Here is a 17,119-nt window from a genome sequence, read left to right on the forward strand (position 1 = left end):
GCCCTCAGGTACTGATTTAAGTAGCCCAGGTGACTAAAGTCTGGAGATCATGTTTGCACTAACAAAGAGAAGCACAGATATACACCATATTGTTCTAAACCCAATGGGAGACCAGGTTGAAAAATACCACATTCTACATTTGTGTTGTTGGCACTGTGCAGAATCTCACTATGCACACACTTCAGCGTATGTACCACAAAAGGAAATGACCTTTGCTGACAGGGAAACACAACAAGGGAATGACCGATGCTCACCTTGCCACCAGCTCCTCTGGGTTGCTCCATTTTTCACAAGGTACTTACTTGCAAAGCAAAGCAGAAGGGTTTAGCTGTGAGCACTGGAGGAACTGAATTATCTCTCTTCTCCGCATATTGAACAACAGAGGAAATTGTGGAAAGAGAACTATTCTTTAGACTCTATGTTGCCGGGCGCAGTGGCTCATGCCTGTAATCCCAGCACTTTAGGAGGCTGAGGTATACAGATCACCTGAGGTCAGGAGTTCGAAACCAGCCTGGCCAACATTGCAAAACCCTGTCTTGACTAAATATACAAAAATTAGGAGGGTGTGGGGGCAGGGCCCTGTAAACCCAGCTACTCAGGAGGCTGAGGCAGGAAAATCGCTTGAACCCAGAAGGTGGAGGTTGCAATGAGCTGGGATCATACCACTGCATTCCAGCCTGTGTGATAGAGCAAGACTCTGTCTCAAAAAGGAAACAAAAAAAAAAAAAAAAAAACTTTATGTTGCCCTTTGTCGTTTCTCCACAGCTAAGTTAAGTTGCTCTAGTGAACCAGAACCTAGTGTCTTTTTGTATTTGTATTTTGTGTTTGTGTGTATAGTGTTTTTTGGCATCTCCCAAATCAACTCATATGCTACCTATGGCAAAGAAGTTTGCTACTATATTGGCTGATTGAATCTAGGACACAGGAATTGCTAATGTTAAAATAGTGAATAGCATGCATTACTTGAAACATCATATATCCTGTAACTGTCACAATGTCAAGAGGCATAGAAAAGTCATTTTGTTAAGTAGAATCATGTTTCATAAATATAGAGAATGCAGTCACTAGTTATCTTTAATTTTAATGAAAATCTTAGATATAGACTTATAACCAATGCTCCTTCTTAATTTCCAGAAAATTATTTTCAATGTAAATGTTTTCAAACTAGCGCTTTCAGAGGCTTATATCGGAAATATGTACAGATCAGCTTGTTCTTTCTTGGATATTAACATTCACATTTCCTGTTAAAGGCAGAACTGAACCGTTTCCAAGATACGAAGAGACTCCTTCAAGATTATTACCGGGGAATGGAAAGTAAAATCCCAATAGAGGACAATAAGAGATTTACTCGAATCCCTTTGGTCCAGCTGGATAATAAAGACAATTCCGAAAGCCAACTTGGGTAAGGCAGGCTATTATATCACACTGTAATTGTTTTAAACATAAAGTTTTGTGATTTAAAATTAATTACCACTAATAAAATATCACACTCCTTTATCTGCAAATCCAAGGTCCAAAAAAGCTCTAATAACCAAACTTTTTTTAATCGTTTTTGTGTCATTGACTTAAGACTACTAATATACATGATCCAATTTATAGGGAATATTTACTCATTTTGCTGCAGAGATAAAATGCGTTTTATGATGGAGTCATCCCACAGACTCTGCAGGTGGTATTCAGGAATATATGTAACACACAAATTCTGAATTCTGAAACACTTTTGGCCCCAACGGTTTCTGGTAAGAAATTATGAACCTCGGCCAGGCGCGGTGGCTCACGCCTGTAATCCCAGCACTTTGGGAGGCCGAGGCAGGGGATCACGAGGTCAGGAAATCGAGACCATCCTGGCTAACACGGTGAAACCCCGTCTCTACTAAAAATACAAAAAACATTAGCTGGGCGTGGTGGCAGGCACCTGTAGTCCCAGCTCTTCAGGAGGCTGAGAATGGTGTGAACCCGGGAGGCGGAGGTTGCAGTGAGCCGAGATCGCGGCACTGCACTCCAGCCTGGGCGACAGAGCGAGACTCCAATCTCAAAAAAAAAAAAAAAAAAAAAAAAAAAAAAAAAAAAAAAAAGAAAAGAAAAAGAGAGAGAGAAAGAAATTAAGAAATTATGAACATCTAACACTTTTATGAAAGGACCAAAGCAGGTGTGTGTGTGTGTGTGTGTGTGTGTGTACATATTGTATTATATAAATGAAAATGAAAGGTGTTTTGAGTCTTTTACAGGTAAAGACATTGAGAAACAGTAAAGTCTCAGTAGTATGTGATAATGACCTTATGAGAGTGACTGAAAGACCTATTAATAGTCTAACATCAGATTTCTGCCAGCAAAAAAATAAACTTGGTGGTAGGATAGAAGAAAAATTTTATTTTCTGCCAAGAAAATCCTGTGCAATGTAAAAGTCTGTAAGTCATTGTTTTTGTACATCCAATGGGTAGGGGCAAGGGAAAGGCAAGATCCCCAACTCTGAGAAGTTCTGAACAAATAGAAAAATGTCTTCTAGAAATGGGAGGTAGGAGTGGTGGTGATTCCTGTGGATGGTTTCCAGCTATAAAAAATTAAGAGAGCTTTTAAAATTAAAGCAATTAAAAAATAGAAATCAAAATCCTTAAAAATTAAATGAATTTTAATTTGAACTAAATCAATAAAATATAGTGAAGAATTAAAACAATCCTTTTAAATGATCAGTAGGCAGGTGATAAACAAAAAACATTATATCACATATGAGGAGGGGAAAAAGAAAGTCAGATTTAAAAAAATAATATAAAGTCACTGAAAGTTAAAAGTAAATCTCCAAGGGGGTGAGCTATATATTTTATGTTGAAGGCAGTGTACCATATTTTTACAAGTTTGCTCAGTCAATGCAGGTGTCAGGAGTTGCACAAACTAAACGCAGAATAATGAATATATTTTGAAGTAAGACAGATCTGGTTTGAATCCTAGTTCTGTTAATCATTGTATGTAAATAAATTAAGACAATTTATTTGTTGTCAAGTCACTCCATCTCTCTTAACCCTCAGTTTCCTTATCGGTAAAGAAGGGATGTTGTGAATATTACGGAAAATAAAATCTACAAAGCATTTAGTACCATCTCGTGGTATCAGAAGATGAGACTGAGTCCCAATAACTCTCAATAAATATTGATTATTACCTATTGTATCTTCCTGATTTGTTTCTTTTACCCTCCCTTGTTCCAAAAAGAATTTGAGATGGCCTGAACACAATATTTTATGCAGTGATCCAAAGCCCATTTCTGTTCTCTCCTGGCTTTTTCCATCTACTCCCCTCACATCCCTGTCAGGCCCATGTGTACACAAGAATATCTAAGAGTAAAAACGTGCCCCCTCTTTTTGACACAAATAGAAGGAAAATATTCAGCAAGATGCTGAAAGAGAACTTTGAGATTAAAAACAATTTTAAAAAATCCAAAAGCAATATAAACCACTAGAACCATCAAAAGAGGCCAAATGTCTATGTCTAGAGTGGCAGTACATTCTGTTCTCAGCACAAGATAGCAAGTTAGGCATAATGGGTAAGCTGTTGATGTTGGGTAGTAGAATGAAACTGGCAAAAGAACAGCCAGTTCTTATTTCCTGTGAATAACTCTGCACCAATCTCAGCCTCAAATCACAGCTTTGGGTACCTACTGGAACTATCAGTCAATCAATATATCAACCAATTGACCTATCAACCTGTCATATATAAAGGAAAACAAGAACAATGTTAAAAATTTTCATATATTTTGTATGCTTTATTCCTCCCAACAACCATATAGTAATAATATTAGTAGTAGTATCATAAGATTATTCAAATGATAGTAATAACTCTTAGTTGATAATGAATGCTTGTAATAATTATCATATTTGTATTATTCCAAGAGGAACTGAACTTGATAAAGTCAAATGACATGCTCAAGTTTATACCTACTAATAGTGAGAGAGCTACCTCAGAGTATTTTCCAGTAAATAAATTCTAAATGCAAATTCTTATTCTAAGTTATATACCACCAGTTCTGTCGTCCAAAGCAAGATGTTGAAAAATACATGTTGTACTGTATTAAACATCTCGAGATGATCACATAAGCCTTACCCTAACTTTTTGAGCACATGAATCACAGTCAAACTGGAGTAACAGTGATTTAGCCTTATTTGATTTTTAAAATGTAATTTAATTTGGGGGCAGATGAGTAGCAGATCCTCAATACACTGCCTTTTTAGGCATGGTAGACTGTGACTGTGATGCTGTACCAGTGATTCATTTTTCTGAATCACTGCTCTGTTCTCCAGCAACTTGAGTCTACAAAACCAAATGCTTGTTCCTAGATTACTGATTCTGACTCTCTTCCTCTAGTTTCAACAAAGGCATCCTTGGAGCTGTTCTCTTCTCATTTCTTCCCCAAGCTGATAGCCCTTTGCTCTTTCTATTACTAAAGGGAGATCTCAGTCACAATAAGCATTCTACCTTGTAGATCTTTCCCTGCTTCTGTTAACCTTTGAGATCCTGGGATCCTTCTGGGATAAGATATTCCCAGAGGCAGCTCAAAAATTTCTTCACAGGAGCAGCAATAAGGGAAGAGGGAGGGAGAGCTTAACTTTGTGTCCCCACAGCACTTTATAAAACAAAGAAAAAACCTTTGTGGGGATGGTGCTGCAGGCTACCCCACCTACCATCAAAACTTAGCTGCCTCTGTGCAGTAGCCCCTTTCAGACCTCACATGACTATTAGTCATGTGCTACTGTCAGAGGAGATCAGGTGTGTTCAATGTGATATGGCCATGGACAGTCATGTCCTACCTTCAGTTGTGCCCTCCGGGATGCCAAATGATACTTGTCACCTTGGAAAAGTGATGCCCAGTTTTGTTTGGTTTGCTTTTTCATGACTGACTTTTTAATTTATCCTTCATGGGAAGTGTATGCTCTGGAACAAATTACAAAGTCACATTTTTTTTATAATGGCCATTGTGTAATCCTCTGCTTTATAATTACTGAGAATTAAGTCTCAAAGTTATGTTTTTTGTTGTTGTTTGCTTTGAGTCTCTTCTTATTAACAAGACGTTCTAGACCACAAAAACTTGAATGCAGTCTTTTGTAATCTTTTCTCCATTAAAATAATTCTTCCAGGAAAACTTTGAAAATTGAAATTAAACCAAGAGAGTAAAATTTACAAAGTAACATGGTCACAAAAACAGAATTCTGTTAAGCAAAATTTTTATATCCCTTTTGCTTGTTTGTTTCTCAAAGAATTCCTCTATTTCCTCGAATATCCATTTCTCTGGAAACAGTTACGCCCAAACCAAAAACAAAATCAATACTGAAGGGCAAGATGGATAACTCCCTAGAAAACGTTGAGTCCAACTTTGAGGCTGATGAAAAGTTGGTCATGGACACCTGGCAACAGGCTTCTTTAGCAGTATCTCACATGGTAAGCAATGTTCATTGTATTTCCTGTTAGTAATACACATTCATTGAATACCAAGGTTGGTAATATGCTATAAGTAGAAAATTTACACAATGTTCTCAAGCACTGTAGAAAGTTGTACCTTCAAAACATTTTTTTTTTTTTTCTGAAAGAAATAGAGAAATGTGATTTGGTCAATAAATTTTTGAGATCATGAAACAAATGAACAAACACTTAGGTTATTTTCTGTGCTGGACTCCGGTTCCAAGTGCAGGGCCTAAAGGCATTCAGGAAATGTTAATGAGGCGGATCAAGTGTAAGAAAATCAAGACGGAATGGGTCTGGGACCAAGCGGAAGTCACACCCCTGCTTGCAGGGGCACATGCAATTGCCATTTAAAAATGAGGTCTGGCATGGTCAGATTTTCCAATTTTCCAAGAAAAACCAAGCATTCAGATTTTTATGTAAAACTACTAATTTTAACATGTAAGAAATGAAAGAAAAATTTTTTAAAAATATTCTGCAGAGCCAAGCAAATCACACATCTGGCCTATAGGGCTCTAGCTGGCAACCCCTCTGCTAGGCATTTTTCCTAAGTCACCTGTGGGGTAAGTATTGTTATTATCCAATTTATGGTGGGGAATTAAGGTTCAGAAAGGCTAAGAAACTTGTCCAAATTCTCCTAGCAGGTAAATATCAAAATGAAATTTGAACCTAGGTCTATATGACTTCAAAGCTTATATCATTTCTACCCAAATCAAAAGGGAAAGGGGAGGCATACACGTAACTTTAATCCAAGCAGAAGGTCCACACCATGAAGAAGATACACACGGAGTTTAACTCAGATGATCAATTGCTATTCCCTCATCTACCGGGTCCTGGGTATACCAAGATGTCTTCTCTTTTCACAACATGCCAAGCCTTCTTTGAGTTTCCATGAAATATCTCATTCAAACAGAAAGCAGCATCAACTTTCCAAAAGACTTTGTGAAAGAGGCAGAAGAGGGCCTTGCATCGCAGATCTCACAGCAAACAAAATTTCCTACTGGGCACTTTCCAAGTCCCTTCTTGGCCTCTCTGCCTTCAGGCTTCTTTTTCTCTGACCTTCTCATGCAAGCAGACTCAGTGTTTCCTTTCTTCCTCCCTCTCTTTCTTTTGTTCTTTTTTCCCTCTCAGAAGCAATGATAACTCCTCTCATTGTTTTGCATGACTTAATGAACCCAGCTAAAGTAAATACTCATGGCACCACTACCTGGGGAGAAATAGAATAAAGGGTGCAGCTACCTAGTCATACTTTGCTTCTTCCCATTCCTAACGCACTTCATATTCTCTAAAGGGGACCACCGTATTGCCTTTTTAGGAATCATTTCCTTGATGTTCTTAAAAGTTTTATTACCAAAGTCTATAGCTCTAAACACTGATGTGTAGCTTTCCTTGCTTTTGAGCTTTAGATAAATGGACTCATATCTTTTGTCTTTTCTGTGTCTTTTTTTGCTCAAGTTTCTTTGTGAGATTCATCTTATATTGTTCATTTTTTGTTGCTGTATTGTGTTTCATTACATTAATGTATCACAATTTATTTAACCAGTGTGCTTTTGATATACCTTTGAGTTTTCAATTTGGTGTTGGTATGGATACTATGAATGTTTGACCATGTCTACTGGTACCCGTGGGCACAGATAACTGTTGGGTATACATCTAGCAATATGTGCTATCTTCAAAGTTAGTAGACAATACTATACATAATACCTCAGTTTTCATAGGTAGTGCTAAACCCTTTCACCGTTTCACTGAACTATCATCTTTGTTATACATTAGATGACCACTAATGTGTAAGTCTGTTGCATTGCTCCAATTGTCTATCCTTATGCCAACACCACACTGATATCATACCATTTATTTGTTACCTGGATGAGCAAATCTTCCCATCTTGTCATCTGCCAAGAACATTTTGGATTTTCATAACTTTTTGCCTTTCCATATTAATTTTCAAATCAGCTCATCAAGATTCACAAAAATGTTGGCTGCTGATTTTTAGGGCAGTATTTATCAGATTATGAGCATTCCTTTTCATACCCTGTTTACTCTGAGAGGTTTTTTCATGAATTGTATTTTCAAATGCTTTTTCTGCCTCTATTATATTTTCTGCCTCTATTATATTTTCCTACATTTTCTGTTAATGTGAAAAATCACACTGACCAATTTTCTAATGTTAAACTTATATCACATTCCTAGAATAAGTCCAACATTTTAATGAGACATCATGTTTCTTACATATGGGTGGATTTGTTTTGTTAATACTTTGTTTAGAATTTTAGTCTTTGAGTAAGACAGTGAAAGTGAGAGAGTTCTGTAATTTTCCTTTCTCATGCTATCTTTGATGGCTTGGAGCATCCAGATAATACTAGCTTCATAAATCAAGCCTGGATATGTTTCCTCTTATACTTTGGAAAATTTTATCGAAGTTAGGATTATTTCTTCTTGAAATGCTTGGTAACATTCACTAAGAGGCCATCTAGAACTAAAGTTTTATAGGAGTTTGTAGCAGGAGTTTTTGTTGCCCTCCTCCCACCCAGGAATTCATTATCTTTAATAGATTATGCAATGCTTTCTGGTTTTGTTTCTTCTTAGAAAAAACTTGAGTTGATTTTGGTAAATATTATTTTGCTAAGAATTTTTCTATTTCTAAATGTTTAAATTTATGTGTATGAAGTTATTTAAAGTGGCCTACGTTTGTGTTAATATTTGCAGTGTCTATATGATGTTCACTTTGTCACTTCTGATGTTTATTATTTGTGCTTTTCTTCTTTTTTTTAATCAGCTTAGCCAGATGTTTATCAATTATACCAGGCTTTCCAATAACTGACTTTTAACTTCATTCATTTATTTTACTGTGTGTGTTTTTTCTTTTCTTAATACATTTTTTTCTCTTGCTATTTTCTTTGGGTTTACTTTTCCATTCTTTCCCTAGGGATTTGAGATAGATCACAGTTTATTAGTATCCAGTCTTTTTTTCTAATATACACATTTGCTACTCTAAAGTTTCCTCTATGACCACTTTAGCTTCATCTCAAAGCTTCTAATATGTTACTTTTATCATCGAATTCAAAGCATTTTAGAAATATATTTTTAATTTTCAAAATAATATGTTGTTTTCTGGCTTGATTACATTTTATTTGTGGAACATATTCTTATAAAAATTTTTGAAGTTGCCTTATGGTCATTTTTTGAAACGTTATGTGTGTACTTGAAATATATTCATTTAAGTGTTTGGTATACATATTGTAACTTATTGTTTATATATAAATATTTTGATATATTACTTTATTATGTATTTTTACATATAGATTATATATCATTGTTCAAATCTTACTTTTCTCATTTGTTTTCTCCTTTGAATTATCAAGAGAGTTTTAATAAGATCATCTGTAATTTGGTCAATTTGCTTTATGTATATTTGAGAATGAAATTGGGAAAATATAGATGTTAAATTGTTAAATCTTTCTGGTGAATTGAACCTTTTGTTATTATGAAGTAATCTTCTGTATATATAGTGCCTTTGTTTTGTAAATTATACTTTTAGATATTGTTTATATGTCATATCTTTTCATCCTTTCATTTTCATCTTCTCTGTGTCTTTTCTGCTTTTATTCCCCTCTGTAAGTTTGGTCATCATGTATTCTGTTACTAGTCTCTTAGCAGTTACCGTAGGAATTACACCATGAATTAGTGGCTCCACAAAGTGTATTATTTAGTCAATAATTCATGGTGTTATTCCTAGGGTAGCCACCAAGTGATTTAGTGTGTGCTGTTTCCAAGCTAACGTGGGGGAAAGATGAAATTTAAAATATTTCATCCAAAAGAAGCAAAGAAAAGAGGGCAGAAAAAATATTCAGGACAAGCAATACAAATAGAAAGTACAAAGAAGATGGTAGATTTATAGCCCAAATATATCTATGACTACATTAAATTTAAATGGGCAAAATGAACTAGATGAAAGAAAATAAGTATTAGATTTTTTAAAAATGGGATATGATGCGTATAAGGATACTAAAATGGTTTTTCATTATTGACCTAAGAATGGGTTAGTGTGATGATCTCCACTTGCCATCATAGAATCTCACACCCTTGACCTTCTTTTGGTCTTCAGCGTTAGTTTCTACCTTGATTCCTGACCAGTTAATTGTCTCTTTCCAGAAGTCCTAGGCATCTGTGATTGTGTGCTTTCTATTCTCGTAGCAGTTATTGTCTTTCCCATTCATTTGGCTCTTAGTATCTAGGTTTTTGTTGTTGTTTTGTAATTTGTATCTTGTTAGTTTTAGTCTGAATACTTAACTAGATTCTAAAACTTTTTGTATACCTTGGACTTAGCATAATGCCCACATCAAACATAATATAATAATAAGCCCTCAATATAGTCTTGAGGTGCTGCTGCTGCTATGCTGATGATGCTGATGTCAATATTAGCGATGACGTTAGTGACAATAATGATCATAGCAGAGACCACAACAAGTACCAAGCACCAGAAAGTGGGAAACCAGACGTAGAAGCTCTAGAAAAAAATGAGTTATTCTTATTGTTAAATGAGCAGCATAGACATAATCTACAAGTCTTATGAATCTCATTAAAATTACCTGGGAAAATGACATTTAAAAATAGTATATTCTTAGAAAGGGAGGGTCATATAGCACAAAAAACATTGGCTATGCCTCTTGATTAAGCTGATACAATTTTAGGGAAATCACTTAACTTCTCTAATTCTTTAGTGGTGTGTCTGTAATATTGGAGATAGTCTATCTTTCCTTTATTGAATGGCTGAAAAAAATCCAACGAAATACTGTATGTAAAGTGTTTTAGAAACTGTACATTTTAACTTATTATTATGTTAAGAAATGTATTCAAAATTGTACCCTTTTCCTTGTGGACTTTTAAAAATCTTATAGAAAGCATAGGAAAATGGACTGCTTAGTGATTAATATTACTAACAATTATATTTGAATCCTGCTTGACTTTGATGTCACACAATCTTAAGGGAACTTGGAATTTCAAATGAAACAGGTGTGATTCACTAAACTGTTGTGGGGCAAACAGCACCAGCTGAGATTAGTGCGACTAAAAATGAGAGCACTTTAACATAGGCTTTTTTCTACACAGCAGTTTTACCAGGAGCTATCCATTTAGTAGACTGTGTTAATTTTTGGCAAAACTTTCTTCTAATTAGCAGATATGCAGTGATTTCAAAGAAACAAGTCATGTTTTTAACGCCCACAATGTCAAGGCATTATGTCTAAAGTTCTCTCCAGTGTTATAAGCTAGATTGCTGAATGAACTGTGACTTATGTTAATTTTTGATAGCAACCCAGAGGTCTTTGAGGAAAGTGGACCAGAAAAATTCAGACAATTATGATGCATAATTATGCAGGTAATTATGATAATTATCATCATCACAAAGTTGTTTACAGAGGAGAAAAATCCAATTTTGAAGAAAATTGCTAACTTACAGTGCTTTGCAGGAACCGATTAAAAATTTAATTGCGTGCAATTTAGGGGAGGAATTTTAGCAAGTCTGCTTTCCGCTTTACTAAGAACTTGCAAGTACAGTATCTGGTACTCATTTTTGTCAAAAGGGCATCTGGTTTTAAAAAAAAAAAAAAGGGAAAAGCAAAGGCAGAAAGAAAGAAAAAGACCAAAACAGAAACACACACACACACAAAGAAATCTGCTTGCTCTCTGAAACCTTTCTGTATTCCTCCAAGATTCTGTTGATATTGAAGAAGTTGAGGGTGCATTCTGTGGAATATGATTCTTTTGAAAGAAAGTCCATTGATTATTAAGGATCTACTGGGCATCCCCTTTGAGCACAGCACATATACTCAAAGCTATGAAGAATACAAAGAAGTAGGACTGGCTTAGTTCTGGGAAGCATGAGGCGCCTTTGGAGGGTGGGGCAAGATTTAACACTCATAGAACACTTGGGAACAGTTACATGCTGCCATGGGGTATGAAGTGTGGCAGAATTTTGGAGAAGGCAGAAACTGGCTAGTCTATCTCACCCACAAAACTGCAACAGTCTTTGAGGGTAGAGATTATGCCTTATTTATTTTTCTATTCACCTCCATTAATCTTTCTCTTTGTCCTCTCATCCCCTCACCCCATTCTCCCCAGGAATTATAAATAATTAAATAAGCCCTCAATAGCCCCCATTTTTTCACCAATTGCTTTTTTAATTGAGATTTTAGAGTTTTAAACCCTATGTTGCTACGGCCTCCACAATGTGTGTGTGTGCGCGTGTGTGTGTGTACGTGTGTGTGCGTGCGCGTGTGTGTTGTTTCTACCTTTGGGATTCTTTCCTGGGTTCTCATTTCTTGGGGCAACACTCATAAACAACCTTCACCTCCCGGGGCAGTTGAACTTATTGCCAAATGTCCAGTATTTCTAACTACAATTACAACCCCAGTGACACAAGCCTCAAGACAAGAGTGTACATATATATAATCTTAATTTACAAATAACAATTGCATATATTTGTAAAGTACAGTGTGAAGTTTTGATGTCTGTATACATTGTGGGATGATTGAATCAAGCTAATTACCATATCTATTACCTCACTTATTATTTTTGTGGTTAGAACATTGAAATTTTACTCTTTTAGCAATTTTGAAAAATACAATACATTATTATTAACTATAGTCACCGTGCTGGGCAATACATAACCAGAGCTTATTCCTTTTATCTAACTGAAACTTAGTACCTTTGACCAACATCTCCGCTTTCCCTGTCCCACCTACTCATCCACCCCAGTCCCTGGTAACCACTCTTCTACTTTCTACTTCTATGCTTTGACTTTTTAAGACTCTACAAATAAGTGAGATCACGCAGTATTTGCCTTTCTGTGCCTGGCTTATTTTGCTTAGCATAATGTCCTCCAGGTTCATCTGTGTTGTCATGAGACAAGGTTTTTCTTCTGCCTGAAGTGCAGAGCCAGCCACAGAGGAGGGGTGGAGGGATACCTGCGGTTCCTGACCCCATGGGTGGGCAAGGACAGAGCTTCTCCATTCAATACTTAGAATGAGGTGACAGAACAACTAATCTCAAGCCAGGACACTTGTGAGAATGAAAGGAGGCGCTTGGTGGAATGGAGAGAAGCTGAAAGTCAGCCCAGCGGAGGAAGCTAAGAACCTTGGGGTTAGCCTGTGGAATGGGTCAACCTCACAAATACTGAGTCTTTTGGGGGTGATATTTAGTGCTTAAGTAAAATAGAAGCCCAGGATTCAATGACCCAATTAACACAGGGCATGCAGTCCCAAAAATTGGTTGTTGCCGAGGGTGATGAATATATGTAGGTTGATACCACAAATATACACCCAGAACATAAGCAAATAGGCTTCTGCAGTATTAAAATTTTATGAATGCAAATAAAAGAAAAAAATGTAAAAAAAAAAACAAACTCTGTAGGGGATCAGTTATCAAAAAAGGTTAAGAAACAATGATACAGGGAAATACCCCGAATTGGAAGTCGAGAGATTAAAGGAACTGAGAAGTATAAATGTGTGTTTGAGATTTAAAATAAAGGACTTTTTGCATAACCATGGAGTTGTGACACTCTGGAGGTGTCAGTGAGGAAACATAAGGATGATTTGCAGGTGGGGCTTGAGAAAGTGAGCAGCCTCCACACAGATGGTGGCAGGGAAGCCGCATCTTGGGACAGGGCCAGGTTTCCACTTCAGTAAAACATGGTGGGGTGTATTTTGTAAAGTTCGAGTACATGGGCTCAATTGTTTACAGTGGATTAAGGTTTCAGCAGAATTTATGCCTACATCCAAATGGTTACCATATTTTATAAATGCTACATTAACTGAAATGTTGCTGTTATGCAACCAGGTGGCTGCTGAAATTCATCAGAGGCTCATGGAAGAAGAAAAAGAAAACCAGCCAGCAGACCCCAAAGAAAAATCTCCTCAGATGGGTGCAAATAAAAAAGTCAAAAAGGAGCCACCCAAGAAAAAACAGGAAGACAAAAAACCCAAAGGTATTTATGCTTTTAGCACTCAGAACTCTGGATGCCTAAACCTCTCCTTGGTAGAAAACAAGCATTTAACTAGACACGTTATTAGCTTCTAAGCCACTAAAATGCTACTCATTAGGTTTAAACTAGAGACCCAGGCTTCTATGATTTGTGATGTTAGTGGCAAATCATATTGCATACCAAGCCCACCTAACTTGTTTAACCAAATAGTCAGATGTACCAAGGGTAAAATAAACCTCAAAGACAGTTTCGAAATGTTAAAAGAACTTCCAGGATGGTACTATGTCATCTGAATAGTCTGTGCAGAAAGGCTAACACTGCAGTAACAAAGAGAAGTTTAAAAGCTATGTTTTTAAAAGCTGTGTGTGTGTTTCAGGGGCAAGTCCTTTTCTCCTGGAGGCCTCCTGCCTAAATCTCTGCCTCAGTAGCATGAGGAAAAACAGAGTTGAGAAAAGACATCTTGAAAGAGATCCCTAATTAACCTTAGGAATGAATAGCTTTGGCATCAACATTACCCTCCCACTCTGAAGTGGAATCCTAGGAAGCAAATGAACAGAACTCACTCCACTCATAGATTGCCCATGATATGTTTATTATACACCTGCTATGTGAAATGCTCTAGATGGATGCCAAGAACACAATAGTAAATTAAAAATAAAACCAAAAATCACAACCACAGTCCCTGCCCTAACCCAGCTGTAGTCTTGCAGTAAAGACATGTGACTATTGTTCTTTGATAGGGGAGGTACAAGTACCTTGAGAACAAGGTCTCCCCACTCCGTCTTAGCATGTATAAGACGCTTCTTAGATGGAGAACATTCAAGCAGCCAGGAATGGGAGTTAAAGAAAAGCACTGAGGATGGAGGAAGGAGTGGGTCAGTGGCACTTGAAGGAAAGGGAAGAGTATTACCTTGATAAAGAACACACCGCTTAAGTCCATCTCAAGTGGCAGGAATAAGGGAAGTGCTTCTGTTAACTTTAATGGAATAACTGTTGGGGTCTGATCCCTTAATTTTACAGATGATAAAACAGAAATCTAGAGAGATTAATCTCTCCTTCATCTGTAACTTACATATACATCTATTATTGCAACATATTACAATTTCTTTGTTTACAGTATGTCTTCTTTACAAGACTTGAACCCTTCGAGGTCAGACCCTAAAAGAAAGATTAGTTGAACTGAAAATAGAGCTATGTAAATAAACCCTGCAACTAGAATCATATTGCCATAGCCCATGGGTAAATCCTTTGTTAAGTACTGACAAATTTATATTTTCTAATTATCTTATATAATCACTGATGTACTTATAGTTAAATTGTAATTAAAATATAATTAAATTAGCCAGGAGCAGTGCCTCACACCTGTAATCCTGCACTTTGGGAGGCCAAGGCAGGTGGACTGCTTGAGCCCAGGAGTTTGAGATCAGCCTGAGCAACATGACAAAACTCTGTCTTTACAAAAAAATACAATAAAATAGTTGGGTGTGGTGGCACACTTCTGTAGTCCCAGCAACTAGGGAGGCTGAGGTGGAAAGATTGCCTGAGCTTAGGAGGTTGAGGCTGCAGTGAACCATGAGCATGCCACTGCACTCCAGCCTGGGTGACAGAGCAAGACTGTTTCAAAAGATAATAATGATATTTAAATAGATTCTAGATTCTTGACCATCACCCGCATTTCACTCACATCTTCTTGAGGTTATTCTCGTATCTTCTTTTTTTGGTGAAGATCTAGGAAATATTTTGCTAACGGAAGTTATCCTTTATGGAGTGGTAATTCTGCAGGTGTCTAATGGGGTCAGCACTATGTTGGGATTTGCTAATTTCTGTCCCCAAACTCTGGATTTCACTATATTTGGAAACTGTAACCATCTCTGCACTTGCTACATACCTTATTTTTTAATTATACTACACAAATGGGGTGTTTTTATATGAGTCCAGCCCAGGAACCATACAGAGGATTCTCAAGGAAAAATTCAGTATTTCATCACACACACTGGGAGGACCAAGGTTTCATTGTTTCCAAATCACTAGAGGTTTATAGCTTAACAAATTTTGCTTTGTGCTCATTCTGTGCAAATACTATGTGCATACCTTTGTATTTCGTTAGTTTACTCAGCATGTTTCATTGCCCTTTCAGGTAAATCACCACCTATTGCAGAAGCAACTCCTGTCATAGTAACAACAGAGGAAATTGCTGAAATCGAAAGGAAAAATGAGCTGAGGCTCAAAATAAAAGAAGAACACCTTGCTGCCTTGCAATTTGAAGGTAGCAATTGAAACGACTAAGATGATGCTGTTCAGTAGAAAGGAGACCAGTAGCCAAACAGCCCACAACTGACTCATCAACTGCCTCAGACTATGTCTATAAGAACATACAGCAAAGAGGTTGAAAAGTACAATATTCAGTTGACTGATTTTGTTTGACCACACAAGGACTAGATTTGAGTGTTGCATAAGTCAGATGTTTTGACATCACCTAATCAGTCTTAACTGATGGCAGTATCTCAAAAAGGATCAAAAAGAATTTGGGAATGGGTTGGAAAAAGCAATAGCAGTAATTAAGATCTCATAAAACAGAAACAAAAGAAAATGTTGAAAGTTGGTATGATTTTATAGGTTTAGGTAGGGACTACCTAAAGTAAGTGGTTTTATATTACAGTAAGAATAATTTAGGTCCCTCATTAGGAAAATAAATTCTAACTAAAGGCTAACAGGCCCTGAAAGTGAGTTCTTGGGAACAAAGGCCATAGAAGAGCCAGTCATATATCTGTTATGTTCAGGGGTGTTCTTCTCTATAAGAGCAATGACTCCACAAAACATTTTCCTTATGGCTCTCCTAATTGTCTTGTAATGCAATTCTAAATGAAATCTGAAAAGATCAGGAAACTGAGCAAACCTATCCTAAGGGGAAAAAACATGGTCAATATACAAGATGACAAAACCACAAAAATGTGGCATGCCGAGAGACCTATAACTACTCAGTGACTATTAACTACTAAGGATGCTTTCCATCCCTTGTTTCTCTTGTTTTCTCTCCCCTGTCTTCCCCATCTTACTACCACCAACTTCTATAACTCCAACAATAAAATCTGAAGTCAGTTGAACACAGGGAGATTGTGGCATCAGGCAAGTCCAGGACAGATGCATCTCCCCTATTGCCTGCCCTGCATCTGATTTCAGTGGTTTTCAGTATACTTCATCTTTCAGTTCATTCCATACATGATCCTTAGTGTAGCAAAATTCATTTATTCATGTAACAAATGATTAGTGACTTTCCAGTCTGTACCAAGTCCTGTGACAGTTGCTGGAGACACATACTTGTATGTACGAACATAAACAAAAAATAAAACTCAGTCTCAAGGAAGAGAAATGCAATCACTGTTGCATGTTGACCTGTTGACAGCTGGGCCTGTAGTCACAGCTACTGAAGAGATTGAGGTGAAGGATCGATTGTATTTGAATCCAGCCTGGGCAACATAGTGAGATCCTGTCTCAAAAAAAAAAAAAAATGTGATATTGGTGGTGGGCATATGGGGCAAAGGGGACATGAGGGGAGTTCCTGACTTACCCGAGGAACTAATTCTTGAGCTGAAGTGGAAGACTATGGAGAAGTTTTTCCAGGGGAAAAACTGGCTTGAGGATGAAGAGAAGTATTGCATGCCATGGCAGAGAGAGGGCTAAGAGGGATATTAG

The 17,119-nt window shown here is 36.9% G+C and overlaps 1 protein-coding gene across 1 annotated transcript in view; it reads left to right on the plus strand.

Moving 5' to 3' along the window:
- The window catches only part of SPEF2 (sperm flagellar 2), a 184,062-nt gene that overhangs the window by 134,572 nt on the left and 32,371 nt on the right, over window positions 1-17,119 (plus strand). The window contains exons 25-28 of the mRNA XM_015139859.3: window positions 1,251-1,402; window positions 5,244-5,424; window positions 13,282-13,429; window positions 15,564-15,692. Coding sequence (XP_014995345.3) covers window positions 1,251-1,402; window positions 5,244-5,424; window positions 13,282-13,429; window positions 15,564-15,692 — 610 coding nt within the window. The remainder of the gene's footprint in view (window positions 1-1,250; window positions 1,403-5,243; window positions 5,425-13,281; window positions 13,430-15,563; window positions 15,693-17,119) is intronic.

The sequence above is a fragment of the Macaca mulatta genome, chromosome 6 (assembly GCF_049350105.2).
Source record: "Macaca mulatta isolate MMU2019108-1 chromosome 6, T2T-MMU8v2.0, whole genome shotgun sequence".
NCBI lineage: Eukaryota > Metazoa > Chordata > Mammalia > Primates > Cercopithecidae > Macaca > Macaca mulatta.